This window comes from Papio anubis, chromosome 5 (genome assembly GCF_008728515.1).
Source record: "Papio anubis isolate 15944 chromosome 5, Panubis1.0, whole genome shotgun sequence".
NCBI classification, from domain to species: Eukaryota; Metazoa; Chordata; class Mammalia; order Primates; family Cercopithecidae; genus Papio; species Papio anubis.
The window spans coordinates 133,252,730-133,278,083 of NC_044980.1; the positions used below are offsets into that span (position 1 = coordinate 133,252,730).

General features: G+C 43.4%; 1 protein-coding gene, 1 non-coding gene and 1 pseudogene across 7 annotated transcripts; 2 read left to right on the forward strand and 1 right to left on the reverse strand.

Annotated features, from left to right (window-relative positions):
• Window positions 1-870: 870 nt before the first annotated feature.
• On the reverse strand, window positions 871-24,736 carry LOC103885467. 6 transcript variants are annotated; one of them, XM_031666476.1, is made up of 14 exons: window positions 23,649-24,323; window positions 23,394-23,476; window positions 23,230-23,289; window positions 22,976-23,095; window positions 21,977-22,054; window positions 21,623-21,705; window positions 21,018-21,104; window positions 20,829-20,945; window positions 5,121-5,254; window positions 3,494-3,702; window positions 3,338-3,421; window positions 1,558-1,612; window positions 1,408-1,478; window positions 871-1,067 (listed from the first exon to the last, which is right to left on the reverse strand). In XM_031666476.1, exons 1-14 carry the CDS (start codon window positions 23,713-23,715, stop codon window positions 1,059-1,061), a joined length of 1,257 nt encoding a protein of 418 aa, XP_031522336.1. In that variant the 5' UTR covers window positions 23,716-24,323; the 3' UTR covers window positions 871-1,058. The 6 variants fall into 6 exon arrangements, 5 of the variants coding, with proteins under 5 accessions (XP_031522336.1, XP_031522335.1, XP_031522334.1 ...); XM_031666475.1 differs by having other exon boundaries at window positions 871-1,070; window positions 23,649-24,322; XM_031666477.1 differs by lacking the exon at window positions 871-1,067 and adding an exon at window positions 1,734-1,783 and having other exon boundaries at window positions 1,409-1,478; window positions 23,649-24,736.
• On the forward strand, window positions 9,596-9,721 carry LOC116275147. The gene has a single exon (XR_004184106.1). It is a non-coding gene; the product is annotated as a small nucleolar RNA SNORA27 (small nucleolar RNA).
• On the forward strand, window positions 11,436-12,477 carry LOC101009083 (annotated as a pseudogene).
• Window positions 24,737-25,354: the final 618 nt, after the last annotated feature.

A 25,354-nucleotide genomic window follows, 5' to 3' on the forward strand; every position in this document is an offset into this window, starting at 1 on the left:
GCTGCCATCTCTTCCTCTCCTTGCAGGCTTTCAGTGATAACACATACTCTTTGTTGAGTGCCACCTGTGTGCCAGGCTCTGTGCTAAATACTTCAAGTGTATTATTTTATCCAATAACAACCATATGTGGCATTGTCGTCTTACAGATTTGACAACAGTGAATCAGAGAAGTGACCTAACTTGCCCAAATTCTCATGGCTAGTGAAGGTCAGAGCTGACATGGCACATGCCTTTCAATGGTTTGCAACTCTCCTTGGGGTAAAATCCAAAGCCAGAGCTGTGGCACACACTTGTCTCTTTAGCCTTGCTTCTGACTACGCACGTGTTCAGCTCCAGCCAGATTGGAGAATTTGCAGTTTACAGGACCCACTTTGCCATTGCTTCCCTCTGAACCTTTGCTCTGTCTTGTCTTCTCTGAGAACATGTCACCACTCCAACCACCCCCACCACATACACGTTATGTTTCTTAATTTGTTCAAATAAGTTGTATCTATGAGTGCCTTGATGTGATGAGCGGTAACTGCCCTTGTGAAGCTCAGTGTCCAGTGAATTCCCCTGGCTGATTTCTGCCTGCCCTTTAAGGCTCAACTTAGATGCCATCTCCTCTGATCCACTCCAGCCTGGATCAGATATGCCTTTTTGGTCCCACATGCCCCTAACTCCCCAGACCCATCACTTAGCACTGAGAATTGCCTCATCTATCCCTGACAAGTCTGTGAGGGCCATGAGAGAGAGTATGAACCAGTCGGTAGTGACTGATGATGGATCCCAGCCCTAGCACAGTGCCTGGACCAATTAGAGCCTCAAGTCCTCTATTTGACTCTCCTTACCTCCTCTTCAGTCACCAGGTCTTTGATCTGGTCATCTGCCACCTCCTCCTTCTGTTCCAAATGCTTCAGCTTCTCTCAAATCCAAATTTGGTGCTGCTCCCTCAGTCTCTGCCTCCGGGCCTGGGCCAAGAAGAACTGCAGGGCCACATCTGGTACCTGCTGGGCTCAGTCAGAAGTCCATGTGTGTGCGCAGATTTAGGACCAGAGCCCAACTTTTCCAATACCTCATCACCAGGGCTGCTGCCAAAATAACATCCAGGACCTAACTGGCCTGGAAGAGCTTGTAGCATGGGCAGAGACTCAGGAGGCCATGGTGGGAAGAGGAAGGTAGTGGCTCTGCCAAGAGGTGCCATAGTGCCCCTAAGGATCCTATACCCTTAATCCAATAAGTAGGAAAACAGTCCCTCCCCATGGCCCTCCCTTAGGGGTCTAGTCACCCTCAGGTCCTTTATTTGTCAAAAACTTCACATTTCTCCTTGATATTGGGGCAGGGTAAGCAGAGGCACATTAGCTGGGCTTTGCAGCTCTTCACTCCCCCTATGGCTTCCAGTCATTCCTGGGGTACATGAGGTATTACCTGTTCCTTAGGGTGCCTGAGAGGATTCTTTTGGTGGAGCCCACACCTTAGAGTTGCCGTTCTTCCTGCCACTAGAGGAAAATGTAATGAATCACACCAAAGGCAGAGAATACCTCCCACTCCCAGCTCATCCCCAAGTCCCAGACCCACCTTGGGGCTCTCCCTCGAGGCATGGGCTCTGGCTTACTGGTGACTCTATCACCTGCTGAGAAGATATTAGAAGTGACCATTCCACACCTTTTCTCCCAGGACGGTGTAGGTTAAGATCAGGGCTTGGAAATCAGACAGATCAGGGTCCCAGCCCCTCCTCTTCTTAGCTGAATGACCTTGAGCAGGTGACTGGCCTAGTCTCCATGTGCTTCTCTATCAAATCGAGCTGATAAAAGTTGTAGAGAGAATGAAGTGAAGTACTGCACCGAAAGCACTGAGCAGTAAGGCTCTTGCTCAATAAATAGGAGCTACCATGCCTGATTCCCAAGCCCCAAGGCTGTAAAAACAAGTTGTAAGCAATTATGAAAAAAGACGAGAAAGGCCAGAAGAGGCTGGACAGGGGCAGGGTTTCAACCACCCTGTGATAAATCATGGAAGACCAGAAAGGCCATGCAGCCTAAGGAGATGAAAGAGCACTAGATTAGGAGTCTAAGGACTTGAGTGTGATTATACTTTTGCTGCTCCCGATTACACCTGTGACCCCAGGCTCACAGGTCTCACATCCTTTCTTTTCTTTTTCTTTTTTATGACAGCGTCCCGCTGTGTCACCCAGGGTGGAGTGCAGTGGTGCAATCTCAGCTCACTTCAACCTGCGCCTCCCGGGTTCAGGTGGCTCTCCCACCTCAGCCTCCTGAGTAACTGGGACTACAAGCATGCGCCACCATGCATGGCTAATTTTTGTATTTTTGAGTAGAGATGGGGTTTCACCTTGAGAGGGCTCCCAGCCCTCTCACATCTTTTCTTTTCTTTTCTCTTTTTTCTTTCTTTCTTTCTTTTTTTTTTTTTTTTTTTTTTTTTTGAGATGGAGTTTCACTCTTGATGCCCACGTTGGAGTCCAATGGCATGATCTCGGCTCACTGCAACCTCTGCTTCCTGGGTTCAAGTGATCCTCCTGCCTCAGACTCCCAAGTAGCTGGGACTACAAGCATGCACCACCACACCAGGCTAATTTTTGTATTTTTAGTAGAGACGGGATTTCTCCAAGTTGGCCAGGCTGGTCTCGAACTCCTGACCTCAGGTGATCCACCCACCTCGGCCTCCCAAAGTGCTGGGATTATAGGCATGAGCCACCATGCTCAGCCTCACATCTTTTCTTTAAGCCTCAGTTTGCTCACCTGAAAAGGACACACAGTATTCTTTCCTGCTTAAAATACTTCTGTGGCTCACCTGTGACCTTTAAGACAAAGTCCAAACATCTCTGTTTTACAAAGCCCTGTGTGACCTGGCCCCTGCTGTCCTCTCCAGTCCTTCTCTCCTGACTCTCCCTCAAGTTCTATTCTCCAACAAATTGAGCTGCTTGCACTACCTCAAGGGGACCAAGTACTTTCTTGCCTCTGAGTCTTTGCCTGTCATTCTCTCTGCCTTCAGGTTGTTCACTCGTCTTTGTTGACCTCCTTCAGGAATCACTTCCTCCATGAAGTCGTCCATCCCTCTCTTGCCAAGGCTAATTTAGATGCCCCACAGAACTCTGTTTATAAGCCTTTCAGAGCACCGATGATGGTGGTGTAATTGTTTCTTCCCAGGAGATTATAAACTCCATGAGGGCAGGGAATTCCCAGGGCCTATGTGGCACTGGGCCCAGCACACAGTGGGTGGTCAGTAAGTGTTTGGGAATCAATAAGTCAATGAATGAATGGAGGTCTTCCTCAAAGTGCTTTGGAAAGAAGACAAGAAGGCAGACACAAATGTGGCTCCCAAAAGGGTGAATGCGAAGACATACCTGTGGTTCTGGAAGCCTCATTGCCTCAGCTCTGGCTCCTTGGAGCATCTTTCTTCTTGGGTGCTGGCTCCACGCTTTTACCACCTATGGAGAAAGGGTTCAAGGTGGGTACTGGCCATGGCTGGCCCAGATGCCCTCCGGCTTCACCTTGCTCACCTCTAACTCCCGCAGTGCCCTTCCCAGCTGGCTTAGCCCACTGTATGTCAGGGTGTCCTCAAGGAGGCCTAAACGCAGGGGCCTCAGGCCAGCCCGGCGGGCCCGAGCCTCTTCTACTGCATCCCACAGGGTGGGCCTCACCTGTTTCACCTGCATCCTCCTTCTTGAGGCCCCCAACAGAGCAGCCTGGAGCAAACTGAGGGAGCTACCTAGTAAAGGGACACTCCAAGTGAATTACTCCTTCCTGTGGACTCCAAAGCACGCGGCCTGTAATACTTTTACTTTTTGTTAGTAGTACTATTCATAAAAATATCTAACCCCCTCTAGGCTTTTACATGTGCTTGATGACACTTCACTAAGGCTGTTCATGGATTGCCTCTTTTTATCCACACAACACTCCAATCAGGCAGAAGCTGTAATCTATCCTGCCTCCCCCGACATTTTCCAGATGAGGCAATAGAAGCTCAAAGAGGTCAAGCAACTTCTTGGCAAGTGGCAGAGCCAAAACTCAAGCCCATGCCCTTCATCATGATACCAAACTGGCCTGAAGGTAAACACGTCTGGCCCTCACTGCTTTATCCTTGTGGGTGTGAACTGCTCTAACTTATCTTCCTCATTCCAAGGGACCTTGCACAGGGGAGGTCTGGGAACTTGCTAGCCAAATGAATGTGTGTTTGTTGATTTTGGAGACGAGGGCCAGACATTTTTTACTCTTTTATTATGGAAAATTTCAAACATACACAAAGTATAGGAAATCCTGTGTACTTGTCACCTAGCTTTGACAGTTATCAACTCATGCCATTTCTGTTTGATCAATACCCCCACCTCGACCTCCCCCAAATCCCTGACATCATAACATTTCAGAGGCTTGATTTTTTTTCTTTTTTTCTGCCAGCATCTACATTAAGGACACAGAGGTTTTATTTATTTATTTATTTTATTTTTTTGAGATGGAGTCCCGCTCTATCGCCCAGGCTAGAGTGCAGTAGCACGATCTTGGCTCACTGCAACCTCTGCCTCCCAGGTTCAAGCAGCTCTTCTGCCTCAGCCTCCCAAGTAGCTGGGACTACAGGCGCCCGCCACCATGCCCAGCTAATTTTTGTATATTTAGTAGAGATGGAGTTTCACCATGTTGGCCAGGCTAGTGGCCTGGCCAACGAACTCCTGACCTCAGGTGATCTGCCCATGTCAGCCTCCCAAAATACTGGGATTGCAGGCATGAGCCGCCGTACTCAGCTGAGGCTTGATTTTTAACGGGTGTATGAAAATAGGAGACTCCCTTCTCTTCTCTTATCTCTCTCTCTTCATCTATAAATTAGGCCTGCCTCTCTTTCCTTATTTGTAAATTATATCTGCCTCATGGGGTTTTGGTAAGAATCAAAGGCATTTGTACAAAAATGCTTGGTAAGTGGTTTAAGGCCTCTGAAGGGTGAGGGGTTACTTTCACTGTTGACCTTGCTTTGCCTCTCCAGTCTCTGTCAGCCTAGGCACTCTGGGGCCCTCTTGGAGGGTCAGGCTCTCTCTCTGGGCTGGAGTTGGGGCTGAGGTTGGTTGGGTGATGGGTGAGGCAGGCCTAAGGACAGATCTCAGAGCTTCCCAAAGAACCCCACACTCTCCCCCTGGCCACCTTGGGTGTCCAGGCGAAGAAGCAGGCCACTGTAGTTGTTTCCTTCCAAAAGCTGTGAGACAATCCATGCTAAAGAGCCCTCCGCCTCCTCACCAACAACTTCACCAGCCAACACCCGCAGCAGGGGGCAGTCTCTGCAAGAGGGAGAGGAAGAAAGGCGATGTCCACTGGTGGATGGGGAAAGAAACTGGACAGAGTTACACTCTGATGGAAAGGGCAACTATTTCCACAAACTTTTGTGCATTACCAGACAGATTTGAAACATCATGCAGATCTCTATTAGTATTACTTTTTGAGTTACAAAAGTAATACATTCTCCATGGGCATGGTGGCTCACACCTATAATCCCAGCACTTTGGGAGGCCGAGGCTGGCAGATCACTTGAGGTCAGGAGTTTGAGACCAGCCTGGCTGACATAGTGAAACCTTGTCTCTACTAAAAATACAAAAATTAGCCAGATGTAGTAGCACACACCTGTAATCCCAGCTACTAGAGAGGCTGAGGCAGGAGAATTGCTTGAACCCAGAGAGCAGAGGTTTCAGTGAGCCAAGATCACACCACTGCCTGCCCTCCAGCCTGGGCAATAAAGTGAGAGTCTGTCTCAAAAATACAAACAAATTTTTAAAAAAGAAGTAATAGATTCTCACAGTAAAAAATTTAAATTGTGTACCTGACAAGTGACTTGTACCAAGAATATATAAAGAGCTCTTACAACTCAATAATAGAAAGACAAATAACCCAATTTTAAAATGGGCAAAAGAAGATGACATCAGTGAAAATCACAGAGTAGGGAACTCCAGGAGTCCATCCATCCCCAGAAATACCTAGCAAAAATTGCCAGAAACAACCTTATTTTAACTCTGAAAGATAGAGGTTTACAGCAACAAATGCTTAACCAGGAGAGGCAATTTAAACATCATAAGAGATCTCTGTGGTGTTTTAACTTACCCTCGCTCCAACCCCTCCCCAGCACAGGGCTAATCTTGAAGACAGTAGCCCAAATTTCTGGTGGGGGTTCCTGGTTAGGAAGGGAGCAGAGAAGATCTTGTTCCCAATGAATCGTGTTTATCTTTTTTGATTTTCTGGAGTTTCCCCCCAATAACTGATGAAAGGGAAATCTCTTTGCTTCACCTGTCTCAGAACTCTGTCAAGGCAGAGCAGCTACACAGAGGATGTTCCCTGGAAACTGTTGAAGAACAAAAGAACAAGGCACTGCTGCCTGAAGCAAAAATAACAGTTGAGGCAAACAATTGACACCCTGAAAGACTGGGAAAAGTTTGGAAGTGATATTTTTGGGAGAATAAGGGCTTCAGAAAGTTCCCATGTGTACCAGAGAGTGTAGAAAGCACACCCAGGGTAGGACTCATGTGCAGAAAAGGCCCAATAAGACAATAAGCTTTCATCTCTGTCTGGTCTTTGGGCTCAGCACAAGCAGGAAGTGAAGGCTAAAACAGAGCTGTAAATTGCCTGGCTAAGCTTAGGAGTGACTCCACACAGCCAACCTGCAAAGACCTGGAAAAGTTTTTCTTTTTCTTTTTTCCTTCCTTCCTTCCTTTGTTTTCTTTTTCATATTCTTCTTTATTCTTTTCGTTTCTTTTTTATTTGTTTCTTTCTTCTTCCTTTTTAAAAAACAAAACAAAACTTTTTTTTTGGTCGCAGGCATTTAAGGAATTCTATGTTAGGTCACTGGCTAACAACTAAAATAACAAAATGAAGGCTTCAGTGAATACAAAGAATACAGTCTTCGGAAAAACCAAAGATAAAGAGAGAATCTTGGCGAGGTAGCAGTGGCTCAAGCCTATGAGCACTTTGCTGGGAGGCAGAGGCCAGTGGATCGAGGTCAGGAAATGAGACCACCTGGATTAATATGGAGTGAAACCAGTTTCTACCTAAAATACAAAAACTAGCCCGGGCAAGGTGGCCCGGTAGCCTGTAGTCCCAACTACTTGGGAGGCTGAGGCAGGAGAATGCGTGAACCAGGGGCCGGGCTTTAGTAGTGAGCTGAGATCTGGCCACTGCACTCCAGCCTAGGCGACAGAAGCCGAAACTTCACGTCTCAAAAAAAAAAAAAAGAGAGAGAATCTTGAAAACAGCAAGAGAGAAGCAGTTTATTATGTGCAATGGATCTTCAATAAGACTAAAAACAGATTTATCCCCAGAAACCATGGAGATATCATAAAGTTGGCCCTTTATATCCATAGGCTCTGCATCTGTGGATTCAAGCAAGCATGAATCAAAAATATTTGAGAGAAAAATGGTTTTGTCTGTACTGAGCATGTACAGACTCTTTCTTGTCATGATTCCCTAGACAATACAGTATAACAATTTACATAACATTTACATTGTATTAGGAATTATAAGTAATCTAGAGATGACTTAAAGTATGTGGGAGGATGTACGTAGGTTATGTGCAAATACTATAACATTTTATTTTTTATTTTTATTAGTTTTTTTTGTGTGTTGTTGTTGTTGTTTTCCTTTTTAGATAGTCTCACTCTGTCACCCAGGCTGGAGTGCAGTAGTGTGATCTCAGCTCACTGCAACCTCCACCTCCCGGGTTCAAGCAATTTTCCTGCCTTGACCTCCCCAGTAGCTGGGATTACAGGCACCCACCACCACGCCCAGCTTATTTTTATATTTTTGGTAGATACGGGGTTTCACCATGATGGCCAGGCTGGTCTCAAATTCCTGACCTCAGGTGATCCACCTGCCTTGGCCTCCCAAGGTGCTGGGATTACAGGCGGGAGCCATGGTGCCCACCTAATTTTTGTGTTTTTAGTAGAGACAGGGTTTCACCATGTTGGCCAGACTGGTCTCAAATTCCTGACCTCAAGTGATCCACCCACATTGGCCTCCCAAAGTGCTGGGATTACAGGTGTGAGCACCACACCCAGTTATTTTTATCAGTATTTTTTTAGATAGGGTCTTGCTCTGTCACCCAGGCTGGAGTGCAGTGGTGTGATCATGGCTCACTGAAGCCTTGACCTCCTGGACTCAAGCTATCGCTTCAGCCCCTCAAGTAGCTATTATTACTGTTTTTTACAGTCTTTTTTATTTTTATTTTTTGTAGTGACAAGATCTCACTATGTTGCCCAGCCTGGTCTCAAACTCCTGGGCTCAAGCAGTCCTTCTGCTTTGGCCTCCCAAAGGCTGGAATTACAGGCATGAGCCACTGTGCCTGGCCCACACCATTTTATATAAGACACTTGAACATCTGTGAATGTTGATACCTGCGGGGGGATCCTGGAGCGAATCCCCAAAAAGATACAAAGAGACAATGGTATTTAAAGTGCTTTAAAAAAATCCTGTCAATCAAGAATTATATATCTGGCAAAACTATCCTTCAAAAATGAAGGCAAAATTATGACACTCCCAGATAAATCAAAGCTGAAGTAATTCATCATTAGTAGACTTGCCTTACCAAAACTGCTAAAGAGAGTCCATCAACCCAAAATGAAAGGACACTAGACAGTAACTTGAAGCCATATAAAGAAATAAGGAACAATAATAAGGTAACTACATGTGTAAATATAAAAGCCCATAATATTGCATTTTTTGTTTGTAACTCCTCTTTTTTGCCCATAGGATTTAAAAAACAAATGCATAAAACAATAATTGTAAACCTATGATAATGGGCACACAATGTATAAAGATGTAATTTGTGACATTAGCAACATAATGGGAAAAGATGCAGATGTATAGGGGTAAAATCTTTATAGATATTGAAGCTAAGTTGGTATTAATTCAAGCTGGATTGCTATATGGTTTTTGTTTGTTTGTTTGTTTGTTTTAGATGAGGTCTCACTATGTTGCCCAAGCTGGTTTCAAACTTCTGGGTTCAAAAGATCCTCCTGCCTCAGCCTCCCGAGTAGCTGGGATTACAGGTGCATACCATTGTGCCTGGTGAGACTGTTTTAAATTTAAGATATTAGCCGGACACGGTGGCTCACGACTGTAATTCCAGCACTTTGGGAGGCTGTGGGCAGATCACGAGGTCAAGAGATCAGGACCATCCTGGCCAACATGGTGAAACCCCATCTCTACTAAAAAATACAAAAATTAGCTGCACCTGTAGTCCCAGCTACACGGGAGGCTGAGGCAGGAGACTCACTTGAACCCGGGAGGCGGAGGTTGCAGTGAGCTGAGATCACGCCACTGCACTCCAGCCTGGAGACAGAGCGAGACTCTGTCTCTAAATAAATAAATAAATAAATGAAATTTAAGATATTAATTGTAATCTCCAAAATGGCCACAAGGAAAATAAGTGGGGTTTTTTTGTTTGTTTGTTTTGTTTTTTTAGACAGGGTATCACTCTGTCAGCCAGGCTAGAGTATAGTGGCACGATCACGGCTCACTGCAGCCTCAACTTTCCAGGCTCCAGTGATCCTCCCACTTCAGCTTCCTGAGTAGCTAGGACCACAGGCCTGCACCACCATGCCTGTCCAGTAGAAAAATAACCTTTAAAAATATGGAAAAACCCCCTGTTCACTTTTTAAAATGGATTTATGTCTTTATTGCTCATTAATTGGGGCAAAGGAAATATCCTTTTAAAACTCAGGCAAACTGAGTGTTTGTCTTGTATCCTGTCAGAGGAAAGAAATTGGAATAGAAAAAAAAAAGGAAAAAATATCAAAAAGGTAATGTGAAAAAAAATCAACACAGCACATTGCAAAAAATCAATTAAATACAAAAGGCAATATTAGAGGAATTAAGAAACAAAAATATATAGCCAAATAGCAAGATGGCAGGAGTAAGTATTTGTTATCAGTGATCACTTTAAAGGTAAATGGAATAAACTCCCTAATTAAATAACAAAGTTTGGAAGAATAGGTCTTTTTTTTTTTGGTTGGAAGAATAGATTGAAAAAAAAAAACATAATTTATCTATGTGTTGTCTACAAGAGACTCACTTTATTTTCTTTATTTTTTTAAGAGACAGGGTCTCACCCTGTTGCCTAGGCTGGAGTACAGTGATGTGATCAAGGCTCACTGCAGCCTCAACCTCCCAGGCTCAAGTGATCCTCCTGCCTCAGCCTCCAAGTAGCTGGAGCTACAGGTATGTACCACTATACCTAGTTATTTTTATTTTTTGTAGATATGGGATCTTATTATGTTGCCTAGTCTGGTTTCAAACTTCTGAACTCAAGTGATTCTTCTACCTTGGCCTCCAAAAGTGTTGGGAGTACAGGCATGAGCTGCCATGCCCAGCCAAGACCCACTTTAGATCCAAAGACACAAATAGGTTAAAAGTAAGAAGATGGAAAAAGATATAAAAGAGTCTGTAGTGGCTATATAAATATCACACCAAATAGACTGTAAGTCAAAAATTGTTACAAGAGACAAAGAAGTACATTATATATTCATAAAAGGTTCAACTCATCAAAAAGATAAAACAAATATAAACATGTATGCACTTGACAAAAGACCAAATATGCGAAGCAAAAGTGGACAGAAATGAAGGGAGAAATAGATAGTTCTACAGTAATAGTTGGAGACTTCAATACTCTACTTTCTTTTCTTTTCTTTTTCTTTTTTTGAGAAAAGGTCTCACTATTATTGCCCAGGCTGGTCTTGAATTCCTAGGCTCAAGCAATCCTCCTGCCTCAGCCTCCTGAGTAGCTGGGATTACAGGTGCATGCCACTGCACCCAGCTTCCCCAGTTTCAGTACTAAGTAGAACAAGTAGACAAATGATCAAAAAGGAAGTAGAGGACTTAAGTAACACTAAACAATTCAGACCTAAGAGACATGTTTAGAACACTCAATCCCAAAATAACAGAATACACATTCTTCTGAAGTGCATGGAACATTCTCCAAAGTAGACCATATGCTAGGCCACAAAGCAAGTGTCAATCATATTTAAAAATTAAAATCACACAAAGTATCTTCTCTAGCCATAGTGGAATAAACTAGAAATGAGTAACAGAAGAGAAACTGGAAAATTCATAACTATGTAGAAATTAAACAACCAATGGGTCAGAAGAGAAATCACACAGAGCGTTAGAAAATACTTTCAGAAGAATGAAAACAAAAACACAACATATCAATACTTACGTGATGAAGCAAAAGTAGTGCTCAGAGGGAAATTTGTAAGTATAAACACCTACATGAAAAAGGAAGCTCTGAAACCAGTAATTTAACTGGACACCTCAAGGAACTAGAAAAAGAGAAAAATAAACCCAAAGCTAACAGAAGAAAGAAAAGAATAGAGATCCAAACAGAGATAAATGAAAAAGAGAATATAAAATAATAGAAAATCAATGAAACCAAAGTTGACTCCTTGAAAAAAAAGTTTTAAATGAGCAGGAGTGGTAGCTATGGAGCCCCTGGAGGAGAAAGAAATGCAGGTTGCTGCATGGTTAAAATAAATATTTGGAGATCATCCCATTCCACAGTATGATGTGAACCCACGGACCACAGAGATTTTACATCACCTTTCAGAACCCAACAGGGTCCGGGACAAGGATGACTACCTGGTAATAGAGGACTTGAAGCAGAAAACAAGTGAATACAAGTCAGAAGCCTAGTATCTTCAAGACCTTCTCATGGATAGTGTGAATTTTTCCCCTGCCAATTTCTCTAGCACTGGTTCCAGGTATCTGAATGCTTTGGTTGACAGCATGGTGGCCCTTGAAACAAAGGATGACTTACTAGCTAGTTTTATCCTTGCAGTGAATGATTTGACCTCTGATCTCTTTCGCACCAAATCCGAAGGTGAAGAAATCAAGATTGAACTGGAAAAACTTGAAAAAAATCTAACTGCAACTTAATGTTTGAAAAATATCTACAAGAGGATCTCAAGAAAGCAGAGTTGCATCTGTCCACAGAAAGGGCCAAAGTTGATACTCGTAGTCAGAACATGAACTTTCTAAAAGCAAAGTCAGAGGAATTCAGATTTGGAATCAAGGCTACAGAGGAGCAACTTTCAGCCAGAGGCATGGATGCTTCTCTGTCTCATCAGTCCTTAGTAGCACTGTCAGAGAAACTGGCCAAATTAAAGCAACAGACTATACCTTTGAAGAAAAAATTTGAGTCCTATTTAGACTTAATGCTGAATTCCCCTCTTGCTCAAATGAAAATTGAAGAAGCAAAGCAAGAATTAGACAGCAATGAAGCTGAACTTACAAGGAGAGTAGACATGATGGAACTGTGACAATAGCCAAATTAACATCCTTTTCCCTAACAAAATAAAATGAATAGGACTTTATAGAGTTTTTTTTCCTGTTGGTGTTTCTTAATAATGAAATTTTCTGTGTTCGTATATTACAGAATGTCATAATTAATAGAATATGGTTTCTTACTGTGTATTGCATTTTTGTTCCCAAATACATAGGTTTCATATTAAAAAGGCTTTTCTCTCTCTCTTTTTTTTTTTTTTTTTTTTGAGTCAGAGTCTCGCTGTGTCACCAGGCTGGACTGCAGTGGTGTGATCTTGGCTCACTGCAACATCCGAATCCCTGGTTCAAGCAATTCTCCTTCCTCAGCCTCCGTAGTGGCTAGAATTTCCACCATGCCAACATGCCCAGCTAATTTTTGTATTTTTAGTAGAGATGGGGTTTCACCATGTTGACCAGGCTGGTCTCGATCTCCTGACCTTGTTATCCACACACCTTAGCCTCCCAAAGTGCTGGGATTACAGACACGAGCCACACTGTCTGGCCAAAAAGGCTTTTCTCTTTTAAAAAAAACTTAAAAATGGACAAACTTTTAGCTAGATTGACTAAGAAAGACAGAAGACTCATATTACTAACATTAGAAGTGAAAGTGAGGACATTGCTACCAACCTTACAGAAATAAAAATGATTACAAGAGAATGCCACAATTATACACCAACAAATTAGAGAACTTAGATGAAATGAACAAATTCCTAGAAACACACAAATGACCAAAACTGACTCCAGAAGAAATAGAAATTCTGAATAGACCTATACCAGGTAAAGACACTGAATCAGGCAGGGCACAGTGGCTCACACCTGTAATCACAGCACTTTGGGAGACCGAGGCAGGTGGATCATGAGGTCAGGAGTTTGAGACCAGCCTGACCAATATGGTGAAATCCCAACTCTACTAAAAAAATACAAAAATTAGATGGTCGTGGTGGTGCGTGCCTGTAATCCCAGATACTCGGGAGTTTAAGGCAGGAGAATCACTTGAACAAGGGAGGCAGAGGTTGCAGTGAGCTGAGATCATGCCACTTTATTCCAGCCTGGGCAACAGAGCAAGACTCCATCTCAAAATTAAAAAAAAAAAAAAAAGCGAGATTGAATCAGTAATCAAAAACCTCCCAACAAAGAAAAACCCAGGACCAAATGACTTCACTGGTGAATTCTAGCAAACAGTTGAAGAATAAGTAACACCAATTCTTCTTACACTGCTCCAAAAAATAGAATAAAAAGGAAGACTTTCTAACTCATCCTATGAGGCCAACATTGCCCCAATACCAAAACCAAAGACAACACAAGAAAATAAAATTACACACTAATATCCTGTTGAATGTAGACACAAAAGCTCTCAATAAAATACTAGCCAATGGAATCCACTGAGTATTAGAAGACTTATACATCATGACCAACTGAGATTTATCCCAGGAATGCAAGGGTAGTTCAACATGAAAATAAATCAATATATAATATACCACATTAATAGAATGTAGAAAAAATCTGAGGATCATTTCAACTGATGCAGAAAAGCCTTTGACAATACCCAACATCCTTTCATGAGAAAAATACTCAACAAAATAGGAATAAAAGGGAAATTTCATAACATGATTAAGGGCATATATAGAAAAACCGACAGCCAATATCACAAGCAATGGTGAAAGACTAAAATCTTTCCCCTCAGATCAAGAATGTAAGTATGACTACTATCACCACTGCCATTCAACCTTGTATTAGAAGTTCTAGCCAGAACAATCAGGCAAGAAAAAGAAACAAAATTATTGAAATAGGAAAGGAAGAAATAAAACTATCTCAAGTTGCAAATGATATAATTTTATATACAGAATATCCTAAAAAATCCATATCCAAAAAGAACTATTAGAACTAATAATCAAATTCAGTAAAGTTGCAGAATACAAAATCAACACGCAAAAATCAGTTGTCTAGCCAGGTGTGGTGACTCACACCTGTAATCCCAGCACTTTGGGAGGCCGAGGCAGGTGGATCACAAAGTCTGGAGTTCAATACCAGCCTGGCCAAGATGGTGAAACCCCGTCTCTACTAAAAATACAAAAAAAAATTAGCTGGGCATGGTGGCAGGCGCCTGTAATCCCACCTACTCAGGAGGCTGAGGCAGAGAATTGCTTGAACTCAGAAGGCGGAGGTTGCAGTGAGCCGAGATCATGCCATTGCACTCCAGCCTGGGCGACAGAGCAAGACTCCGTCTAAAAAAAAAAAAAAAAAAAAAAGAATCAGTTATGTCTCTTTTTTCTGTTTTTTGATAGGGTCTAGCTATGTCACCCAGGCTTGTATGCAGTGATGCAGTCAAGGTTCACTGCAGTCTAGACCTCCCATGTCAGCCTATTGAGTAGATGAGAGTGCAGGCATGCACCACCATGCCCAGCTAATTTTTTTATTTTTTTGTAGAGACGAGGTCTCACTATATTGCCCAGGTTGGTCTCAAACTCCTGGGCTCAAGCAATCCTCCTGGCATGGCCTCCCAAAGTGCTGGAATTGCAGGCATGAGTCACAGTGCCCAGCCTAAAATACTTACTTTCCATACACTAGAAATGAACCGTCCAAAAAGGAATTTTTTTTTTTGAGATGGAGTCTCACTCTGTTGCCCAGGCTGGAGTGCAGTGGTGTGATCTCAGATCACTGCAACCTCCACCTCCTGGGTTCAAGTGATTCTCTTGCCTCAGCCTCCCAAGTAGCTGGGACTACAGGCACCCACCACCACACCCAGCTAATTTTTTATTTTTAGTTTGAGACAGGGTTTCACCATGTTGGCTAGGCTGGTCTCGAACTCCTGACCCTAGGTGATCCACCCACCTCGGCGTCCCAAAGTGCTGGGATTATAGGTGTGAGCCACTGCACCCGGCCCGGTAATTTTTAAAATTCCACTTCTGATAACATCAAAAATAATAAAAATACTAAGAAATAAATTTAACCAAGGAGATGTAAACCTTATACCCTGAAAACTGCAAAACACTGCTGAAATAAAGAGAACTTAAATATATGAAAAAACAGCCTTGTGCTCATTGTTCATGAATTGGAAGACTTAATATCATGAAGATGATAGTATTCTCAACAAATCTAGAGATTCAATACAATGCCTATCAAAATCCCAATGGCTTTTTTTTTTTTTTTTTAGAAATGGAAAAGCCAAATCCTAAAATTCCTATGGAATTGCAAGGAGCCCTGAATAGCCAAAACAATGTTGAAAAGAAGAACGAAGTTGAGGGCTGGGCGTGGTGGCTCATGCCTGTGATCCCAGCATTTTGGGAGGCCAAGGCGGGCAGATCACGAGGTCAGAAGTTCAAGACCAGCCTGACCAACATGGTGAAACCCTGTCTCTACTAAAAATACAAAAATTAGCTGGGCATGGTAGCATGCGCTTCTAATCCCAGCTACTCACGAGGCTGAGGCAGGAGAATCACTTGAACCCAGGAGGCAGAGGTTGCAGTGAGCCAAGATCACGCCACTGCACTCCAGCCTGGGCAGCAGAGCGAAACTCCATCTCAAAAAAAAAAGAACAAAGTTGAAGGACTTACACTTTTCCATTTCAAAGCTTACTACGAAGCTACAGTAAATAACATAGTGTCAGGCTGGGCCCAGTGGCTCACCCCTGTAATCCCAACACCTTGGAAGGCCAAGATGGGAGGACAGCTTGAGCCCAGGAATTTGAGACCAGCCTGGGCAAAATAATGATCCCCTTATTTCTACAAAAAAAAAAATTTTTTTTTTAATTAGCTAGATGTGGAGGTGTGCACCTGTAGTCCCAGCTGCTTGGGAGGCTGAGGCAGGAGGGTCACTTGAGCCTGAGAGGTCAAGGCTGCAGTAAGCCTTGACTGCATCACTGCATTCCAGCCTGGGTGACAGAGGGAGACCCTGTATGTAAAACAAAATTAAATTAAGTTAAATTAAATCAAAACAGTGTGGTATTGCCATGAGGATAGCCTTTGACGAGAACTGACACCTTTTCATGATTAAAAAACATTCAAGAACGTAGAAATAAAAGAAAAGTTTCACAATATGATAAAGGCTATATAAATCAATGTAATATAATTGAGAGTCTTGACATAAATCCATATATATGTGACCAACTGATTTTTGACAAGGGTGCCGGGACCAGTCAATTGGAAATAGTAGTCTCTTTAGCAAATGGTGCTGGGAGAACTGGATAGAATGAAGTTGGACGATTACTCCATACTAATACAAAAAATTAACTCAAAATGGATCAATGACCTAAGTGTAAGAGATAAAGCTATAAAACTATTAGGAGAAAACGTAGGGGTGAATCTTCCTGACTTTGGATTTTGCAATGGTTGCTTAGGTATAACACCAAAAGCATGAGCAACAAAAGATAAATTGGGCTTCATAAAAATTTTAAAGTTTGGTGTATTGAAGGACACTATCAAAAAAAGTAAAAAGATAGCCAGGCGTGGTGGCAGGCACCTGTAATCCCAGCTACTTGGGAGGCTGAGGCAGGAGAATTTCTTGAACCCAAGAGGCAGAGGTTGTCAATCACGCCATTGCACTGCAGCCTGGGCAACAAGAGCAAAACTCTGTCTTTAAAAAAAAAAAAAAAAAAAAAGAAAGAAAGTGAAAAGATGACCTATGAAACAGAAGAAAATGTTTGCAAATCACATAACTGATAAGGGTCTAGTATACAGAATATATAAAGAACTCTTAACACAACAAGAAAGACACAAATAACCCAATTTAAAAATAGGTGAAGGATTTGAATAGACGTTTCCACAAAGAAGATCTAGAGATGGCCAACAAGCACATGAATAGCTGCTCAATATAATTAGTCATTAGGGAAATGCAAATCAAATAAAAATGAGATGCCACTTCAAAACCACTAGGTTGGCCATAATCGAAAACACGGAAGATAACAAATGTTGGTAATTGTGGAGAAGTTGGAACCATCGTACATTGCTGGAGGAAATACAAAATGGTGCAGTGCTGTAGAAAGCAGTGTGGTAGTGCCTCAAAAGTTAAACATAGACTTACCATATCTATATGACCCAGCTATTCCACTCCTAGGTAAATACTCAAAATAATTGAAAAGAGGTATTCAAACAAATACTTGTACATGAATGTTCACAGCAGCACTATTCACAATAGCCAAATGATGGAACTAGATAGTTCCACAACATTGCGAATGTACCAGGAGTCACTAAATTGTACATTATAAAATGGGTAATAGTTAATTTTATATTATGTGAACTTTACCTCGATAAAGACAAACATACAAACAACTTTTAAAACAGTTACGATATGACCCAGCAATACCACTTCTTGGTTTATGTCTGAGATAATTGAAAACACATGTCCAAATAAAAACTTATATGTGAATGTTCATAGCAACATTATTTAAAATAGCCAAAAGAGTAGCTAGGCATAGTGGCTCATGCCTGTAATCCCAGTGATTTGGGAATCTGAGATGGGAGGATTGCTTGAGGCCACGAGTTTGAGACCAGTCTGGGCAACAAAGTGAGACTACATCTCTAACAAAGGGAGAGAGAAAGACAAGAAAAGATGTCCGGGTGCGGTGGCTCATGCCTGTAATCCCAGCACTTTGGGAGGCCGAGGCAGGTGGATCATTTGAGGTCATGAGTTTGAGACCAGCCTGGCCAACAATGAAATCCCATCTCTACTAAAAATACAAAAATTAGCTGGGTATGATGGTGGGCGCCTGTAATCCCAGCTACTCAGGAGACTGAGGCAGGAAAATCACTTGAACCCGGGAGGCAGAGTTTGCAGTGAGCCGAGATCACGCCATTGCACTCCAGCTTGGGTGACAGAGCGAGACTCCATCTCAAAAAAAAAAAGAAAGAAAAGAAAAAAATATATATAGTAGCCAAAAGTGGAAACAATCCAAATGCCCATCAATGGATGAATGGATAAACAAAATATGGTATATCCATACAATGGAATATTATTTGTCAATAAAAAAGAACAAAGAATAAAGTTCTGATTCACACAAGTGGATAAACCTTGAAAACATTATCCTAAGTGAAAGAAGCCAGACAGGAAGACCACATATTGTATGGTTCCATTCACATGAAAAGCCCAGAGTAGCAAATCTACAGAGACAGAAAATAGATTCGTGATTGCCCTGGGCTGGGAGTGGGTGGCAGAATGAGGAATGCTTGCAAATGGAAACGGGTTTCCTTTCTGGGGTGACTTAATGTTCTAAAATTAGATAGTGCTGATCAATGCACAACATTGTGAATGTACTAAAAAACCACTGAATTGTACATTTCAAAAGAGTGAACTTCAGTGTGTGTAAATTATATGTTAATAAATCTGTTTTTTTTTTTTAATAAGTATACATGATAAAAGAAAGAAAATACTTTAAAGTAGTTTGGAATTTAGGGTACATTTTCCTCTTCTTTTTTGTTTTACTGCAATTTGTTTTCAGGCACTTCTGAATTTGGCAACATTTCCATGACATTACAAATATGCAAGCTGGTTTGAAATAACTATTTCCTGTCATTACTTCATATTTTCATAACTTTAGAGCACTTGAGTAAAGGATGTAAAGTAGGACCTGAAGATAAGACTTTTTGGGAATTTCCCAGTCTTGGCTTTGAACATTTAGGTTCTTTCCAAGTTTTCAATCTGATAGATCAGAAGAGATATAAGTAGCTGAAAAGGAATTAGTAATGTAAAAATTTAAAAAGTGGTAAAAAAAAGGTCTGAAAAATTAGACAAAAATGCTTGAAGATGCTATTTGCAAAACTGTCCCTGGTTTATCAATCTGTGATTTCTTAACCCCAAAGTAAGGTTTTTCTTTGCTATTATTTTACTATCATTTATTAGAGTCTTGAAGGGCCTAAAATGTATACCTTATTCCTTCTAACAGCAGCATCTCCTAATTTGTGAGTGTGTTGTCCAGGCTTTAATTAGAGAGGAAGAACCAGTGTTTTTCATATATAAACAAATTTGTTAAAGGAAATGGCTTACAAGATTGTGAATGCTGGCTAAGTAAGTCCAGAATCAGGGAGGTCATGGGCACAGACCACAAGTGTTGTCTATGAGCAGTCAGGAGGGAAAAGAGTGAGCAGAATGGAACTCCACAGGCACAAGTATAGCAGATGCCACTGCCCATGAATGGAATTTCTTTTCTTTTTCCGGGAAGCTTCAGCTTTTAAGGCCTTTTTAGGCTTCTGCTTTTAAAGCTTTTCAACTGATTGAATCGGGCTCACCCAGATCTTTCAGGATACTCTTAATATCCATCACATCTGCAAAATACCTTCACAGCAGCACCTAGCTTAAATAACTAGGGACTGTCACTGAAGCTAAGTTGACACACCCCCCCCCCCCGCCACACACACACACACACCATCACAGTGGGTTTATCAGTAAATTTCTTCACCAGTTTCCCATAACTGGGCATTTGGTTTATATTCTTATTGTTGCTGTTGTGTTTATAGACCTATTTAACATTATACTTACAGAAGCTTCTGTGGGGAGTTTTCAGTTTATGAATAAGGACATCAGGACCATCAGTTACAGTGAACTGCCTAAGCTGTTCTCTTATACTGTGTACCATTAAGAATAAAAGAAAGTTTGCTCTTTTTCTGAATTGCTGTCACAGATGCGACGTGCTCTGCGGAAGCTTAGGAACATCTAAGCTACTTTAATGTACTCTCACTTAAGTCATTTAAAGATGGACAGAGGTACTGAGAACTAAGTAAATATGACAATAAGAAGTGGGAATGGCAGGGCCTTAGGTGCTCACCTGCAGACCAGAATGCTCTGTAGGGCCAGGCTGTGCCCCGAGCACATCTGGGGTGTGTGGCCGGTGTCTGATACACATCTCAGAACACAGAGTAGAACAGAACAGAATCAAAAAGCTGCTTCACCTTCAGCAACAACACATGCCAGTGTTGCTTTTCCATAGAAATAAAAAGTGATCAATTTAAAATTACATGATATTTTGTTGTAAATAATAGCTATTTTTATTAAGGTTATCTGCTAATAATAGAACAAAGATAAAATACATTTAACTTTTGCATTAAAAAAAAAAAAAGCTGTCCCTGGTGCATTTATCAACATATGAAAAAAAACAAACAAACCAGTGGCTAGAGATATTTATTTATTTACGTATTTATTTCTATTTTTTGAGACTCACTCTGTCACCCAGGCTGTAGTGCTGTGGTGTGATCATGGCTCATTGCAGCCTCAACCTCCTGGGCTCAAGCCATCCTCCCACCTCAGCCTCCTGAGTAGCTGGGACTACAGATGTTGCACCACCATGCCTGGCTGATTTTTTTGGGTATTTTTTATAGAGATGGAGTTTTGGCCGGTTGCCCAGGCTGGAAAATATTTATTTTTATTTATTGGTTTCACTAATTCTCTATCCAGTTGCTTTTGACCACGTCATCTGCCAACAATGGGGCTTAACTTGTGTTCTGGGATGCTCTTATTATGGGGTTGAGGACAGGAGAGACTTTGATGCTATCTTGGGCCTTTCCCTCTGTAATTCAGCTCCCCACCTCACCCTTCAATGCAGTCAGAAGGCCCCTTCAGACTTACGGGGCTCCTGGGAGCTGCAGGATCCGTAGAGCCCCTCGCCACACACCTTGGGTCCCGGGCCCCTCAGGAGGGTCAGGCCCTGGGCAGGACACGATGAGAGTGAGCAGACAGCAGGCCCTGTGGAGAAAAGGGTGGACTCAGGCCCAATGCCTAGCGGGGATAGGGTGACAGATACTCTCTTGTCCTCACCTGCCTTCACCCGCGGTGGCCTGCAAGTACAGCTCTGAGGCAGCTTTTGAGTCAGACACCTCCACTTCAGTGGCATCTTCTACCACCCTGGAGGAAGCAGAGGCTGAGCTCAGCTCCAAAGGACCAAGTTCTGTCCAGCCCCCAAGAACCTCTATGTGGGGAGCCCTTGGAGGTCCCCATAGCCTGTAACCTCCCTAAATGTTTCTCATCCTCATGATTTTATTTTCCCTCCTGTGAACAGGATAGTTGGGATCACTGCCATTTTACAGATGGAGAAACTGAAGTCCTGCTCAGTGAGATGCTCAAAATCACCCAGTGTGACAATGACTGAGTCGGGACATGGGGCTGGGGAATAGAGTTGAGGTGGTGTAAGCTGAAGAGGTGTAAGTGGGGTGAGGGGAGTGAGAGGGATGAGCACATGAGATGAAGGAAGAGGGTAGGAGGGGATCCTGAGAGCAGCCCTTGACCCTGTAAGCATGATCCCAAGCTCAGAGCTTTCTTCCCCTGGGGTAGCAGTGGGTGGAGACCCCAAAAGCTCAACTTCAGTGAGGCAGCCCTACCTTAAGATAAGCACCCTCAGACTCCACTGGGCCCTGAACACTCACAAGCCCAGAGGGGCCACGTCCAGCACTGACAGGTTCTCCATCCCTGAAGAGAGCAGGTCCTGGGTCCTTCCACTGGGGCTGAACTGGGTTCACACAAGCACACTTGTTATAAACTGAGCCTTTCCCTACTTTCAGCTCATATGACCCTCCTGGGGTCTAAACATGGCACCATGAATTCAGCCTTTTTGCAGTCAGAGGAGAGGAGAACTCAGAGAGGCACACCCATGCCGATGAGCAGCAGAGTGAGGCTGGACCCACGCTCTCTGGCTCCCCATAAACCTCGGGCTCCTTCTGCATCATCGCCCTGGCCCTGGTTCCCAAGTCCCACTCTCTCCCCTCCCACAAGGGTCTCACCTGCACCAGGCTAAGAGTGCTAAGCACAGGATCAGAGCAGCTGAGGGGCAGAGCTTCCTCAAACAGTATCTGCAGCAGCTAAAGTAGAGAAGCATTCAATAAGGATTAAGAAAGCATGAATCTGCCCTTCAACATTTCCTGAGAGTGAAGTCTGTGTCAATGCCCCATACTACTGGGGACATGGTATCCAGGACAGAAATAGCACCAATCTTCATGTTCACAGCAAGTCAGAAAGTGAGCAGACATTCTCAGTGGGACCTGCTGTTTGCTGCACAGGGATCCATGACAAGTTCTGAGGCAGCTATTTTAGTTTGGGGGCATTTTAATGAAGCCCCCACTATAAAGCTCCCAAGTTTATAATTAGTATCACCAGGAACTGTGAAAATCAGATCTCCTTGGATATTTGATCTTTTCATGCCACCCCTCTCTAACCGTCACCCTATCAGCCCCAGCCTCCCATCTTCCTTTATTTTAATTTTTATTAAAATTTTTTTTGTTGTTTTTGTCTTTTTTTTTTTTTTTGATGGAGTTTTGTTCTTGCTGCCCAGGCTGTAGTTCAGTGGCATGATCTCGGCTCACTGCAACCTCTGCCTCACAGATTCAAGTGATTCTGCTGCCTCAGCTGCCCAAGAAGCTGGGATTACAGGTGCCCGCCACCACACCCAGCTAATTTTTATATTTTTAGTAGAGATGGGATTTTGCCATGTTGGCCAGACTGGTCTCGAACTCCTGACCTCAGGTGACCCACCCACCTCAGCCTCCCGAAGTGCTGGGATTACAGGTGTGAACCACCGTACCCAGCCCCTTCCCACCTTCCATGACCTCCCAGTAGCTGCATAAATTGACGCTGGCAAAACATCCTGCGTGGACCAACAGGGTGCTTGCTGTAGGAGCCCCAGTGAGGGCTCATGTGGGCAGGGAAGATTCTCAGAAGTCTCAGGGGGAGGCAAACCCTGAGCCACATGAGGCCTGTGCCCTGGTGGCTCCTCTGGGACTCACCTGAGGCACAAGTCGGGGTGCCTCTGTTTCCCTCTCCCGGAGCAACAGGGCCACACTGTACCCTCGGCCCACAGAGCCCAATGTGGACTGGACACATGCCAGCAGCTCCTGCTCTGCCTCCTGCAGGGAGACACAGGCACAATCCACTGACTCAGGTGCCCTGAGCAAAGGAGCTCTAGAGGCAGCTGGCACCCCAGGATCCAGGGGCCTGAGGGCTCCTACCCTCCTCTCATCACCCTCCCAGACCTCCTTACCTGAGCAGCGTCAGGGCCCAGGACTCTGTCAAAGGTGAAGCTTTGTTCCTGTGGGCAGGGCTGGGGTCGACCGTGATATTCCCATCTTCCCCTGCACTCCCTGCCCCACTCCCCTTCCCCTCACCTGTCCCCTTCCCGCCGCCACACACACAACGCCCATCCACCTGAGTCTCTAGAGTTCCAGGCTGAAGCAAACGGAGGTTTGTGGGCCCCACCAGGAGTGTGGGACTACTGCTGTCCTCAGGGCCTGAGAAAGGTAGACTGCATATCAGCTTTCATGAGGAAAACTGGCTCTGGGATTCCTGAGTCCTGCCCTCAAGCTTTGCCTCAGTTTTCCAACCTAAGCTGGCCTAACCCTCCCCCTCTTCCAAGAGACTCTCCTGGACTACACTTCCTCTGAAATGTGGAAGACTTCTTACCTGATCGCCTCCCCGACTCCACTTCTACCACCACAGTCAGTATGGCATGTAGGTTGGGAGAGACCATGAGGGCCCCTCAAGGAGGCTGAGTTGCCTGGGCCAAACCAGCCCCTGCGCTCACCACCTCTCCACAGTCCACGGCCTCTATGCCTCTCAGCTTTCCCTCAATAATTCATGAATCTCATCTGAGGGCTAGGGAGGGGTGGCTCTGGACCTTGTAAACTACTAAGGGAAGTGACATTCCCTTCTCTTGTGAGAGAACACTGCCTAAGATTCTTTTATTTTTTTCCTTTTTTCCTTTTATGAAAACTTTCAAACACTGGAGAGAATAGTATAATGAACCCCCAGGTACCCAGCTTCAGAAATTACAAAATTCTGGCCAGTCTTACTTCTTTTGTTCTCCTCCCATCCCCAGCGGATTATTTGGAAGCAAATCTCAGATATCCTGGTATTTTATCCATAACTAGTTCAGTATACCACAGTTAATTTTAGAACATTTCCATCACTTCATAAGGAAATGTGGTTCCCTTTAGCTATTACCTCCCTAACCCAAACCCACTGCACCCCTCAACCCTAAGTAACCACTTATCTATTTTCTGCCTTTACAGATTAGCCAATTCTGGACATTTCATAGAAATAGAATTATATACTGTGTGGCCTTTTGTGTCTGTTTTTTTCCATTTAGCATTATATTTTCAGTGTTCATCTATGTTGTAGAATGTCTCAGTACTTCCCTTTCTACTGTGGGTAATGTTTCATAATAGAGTGCTGTCACCAACCGCCTGGCATTCGGCCAAGTTTCCCCATGAAGGGCATTGTCCTCCATGAGACTGCACTCATTTCTGAGATCAGTCTCAAGTTAAGGGGTCCCCAGGCCTTCCTTACTCCAGCCGTCTACAGGTTTTGGTGTTCCACTGCTCCTTCAGGCTTGACAATTCACTAGAACAGCTCGCAGAACTCAAGTAAGTGCTACACTTACTGTGTCTGACACTAATTCTCTGACACCAGCGGAGTGTCCTATGATTCAATTCAACTCTGACACTAACTACTTGGAGTTAGTGTCAAGTCCCATGAGTTAAAATACAAGGTCCCCAACAAGACTGCCCTTAATTCAAATGCCAGCTGCAAGTGGGATCGCCAGGCTACTCACACGATTGTCTGACTTGGCTACAAATTCAGGGGTTTCCCATGACGCCACCCCAGATTCAGTAATTCACTTGAATGACTCACAGAACTCAAAAAAGTGCTTACTTACTATTACCTTTTTATTATAAAGGACACAAATGAATAGTCATATGAAGAAGAATAAAGGGAAAGGTTTGGAAAGGTCTTAGGTGCAGGCGCTTCTGTCCCTGTGGAGTCAGGGTTCATCACCCTCTTGGTATATCAGTGTCTTCACTAATCGGAAAACTCCCTGAGATTCATTGTCCAGAGTTTTCATTAAGGTTTCATTATGCAGGCATAATAGAGTAAATCACTGGCCACATGATTGAACTCAACTCCAGCCCCATTCCGCTCCCTGAAGTCAGGGGGAGAGACTAAGAATTCCAACCCTCTAGTCACATGGATGTTCTCCTCCATCTCATAGTCATCTAGAGGCCCTACCAAGCATCACCTTGCAGAACAGTTATTCTGGTGGCCTTGAACTGACCCAGTTCTCTCTTTTTTTGCTTATAGTTTTCAAAAATAACTAGAATATTCTGTGA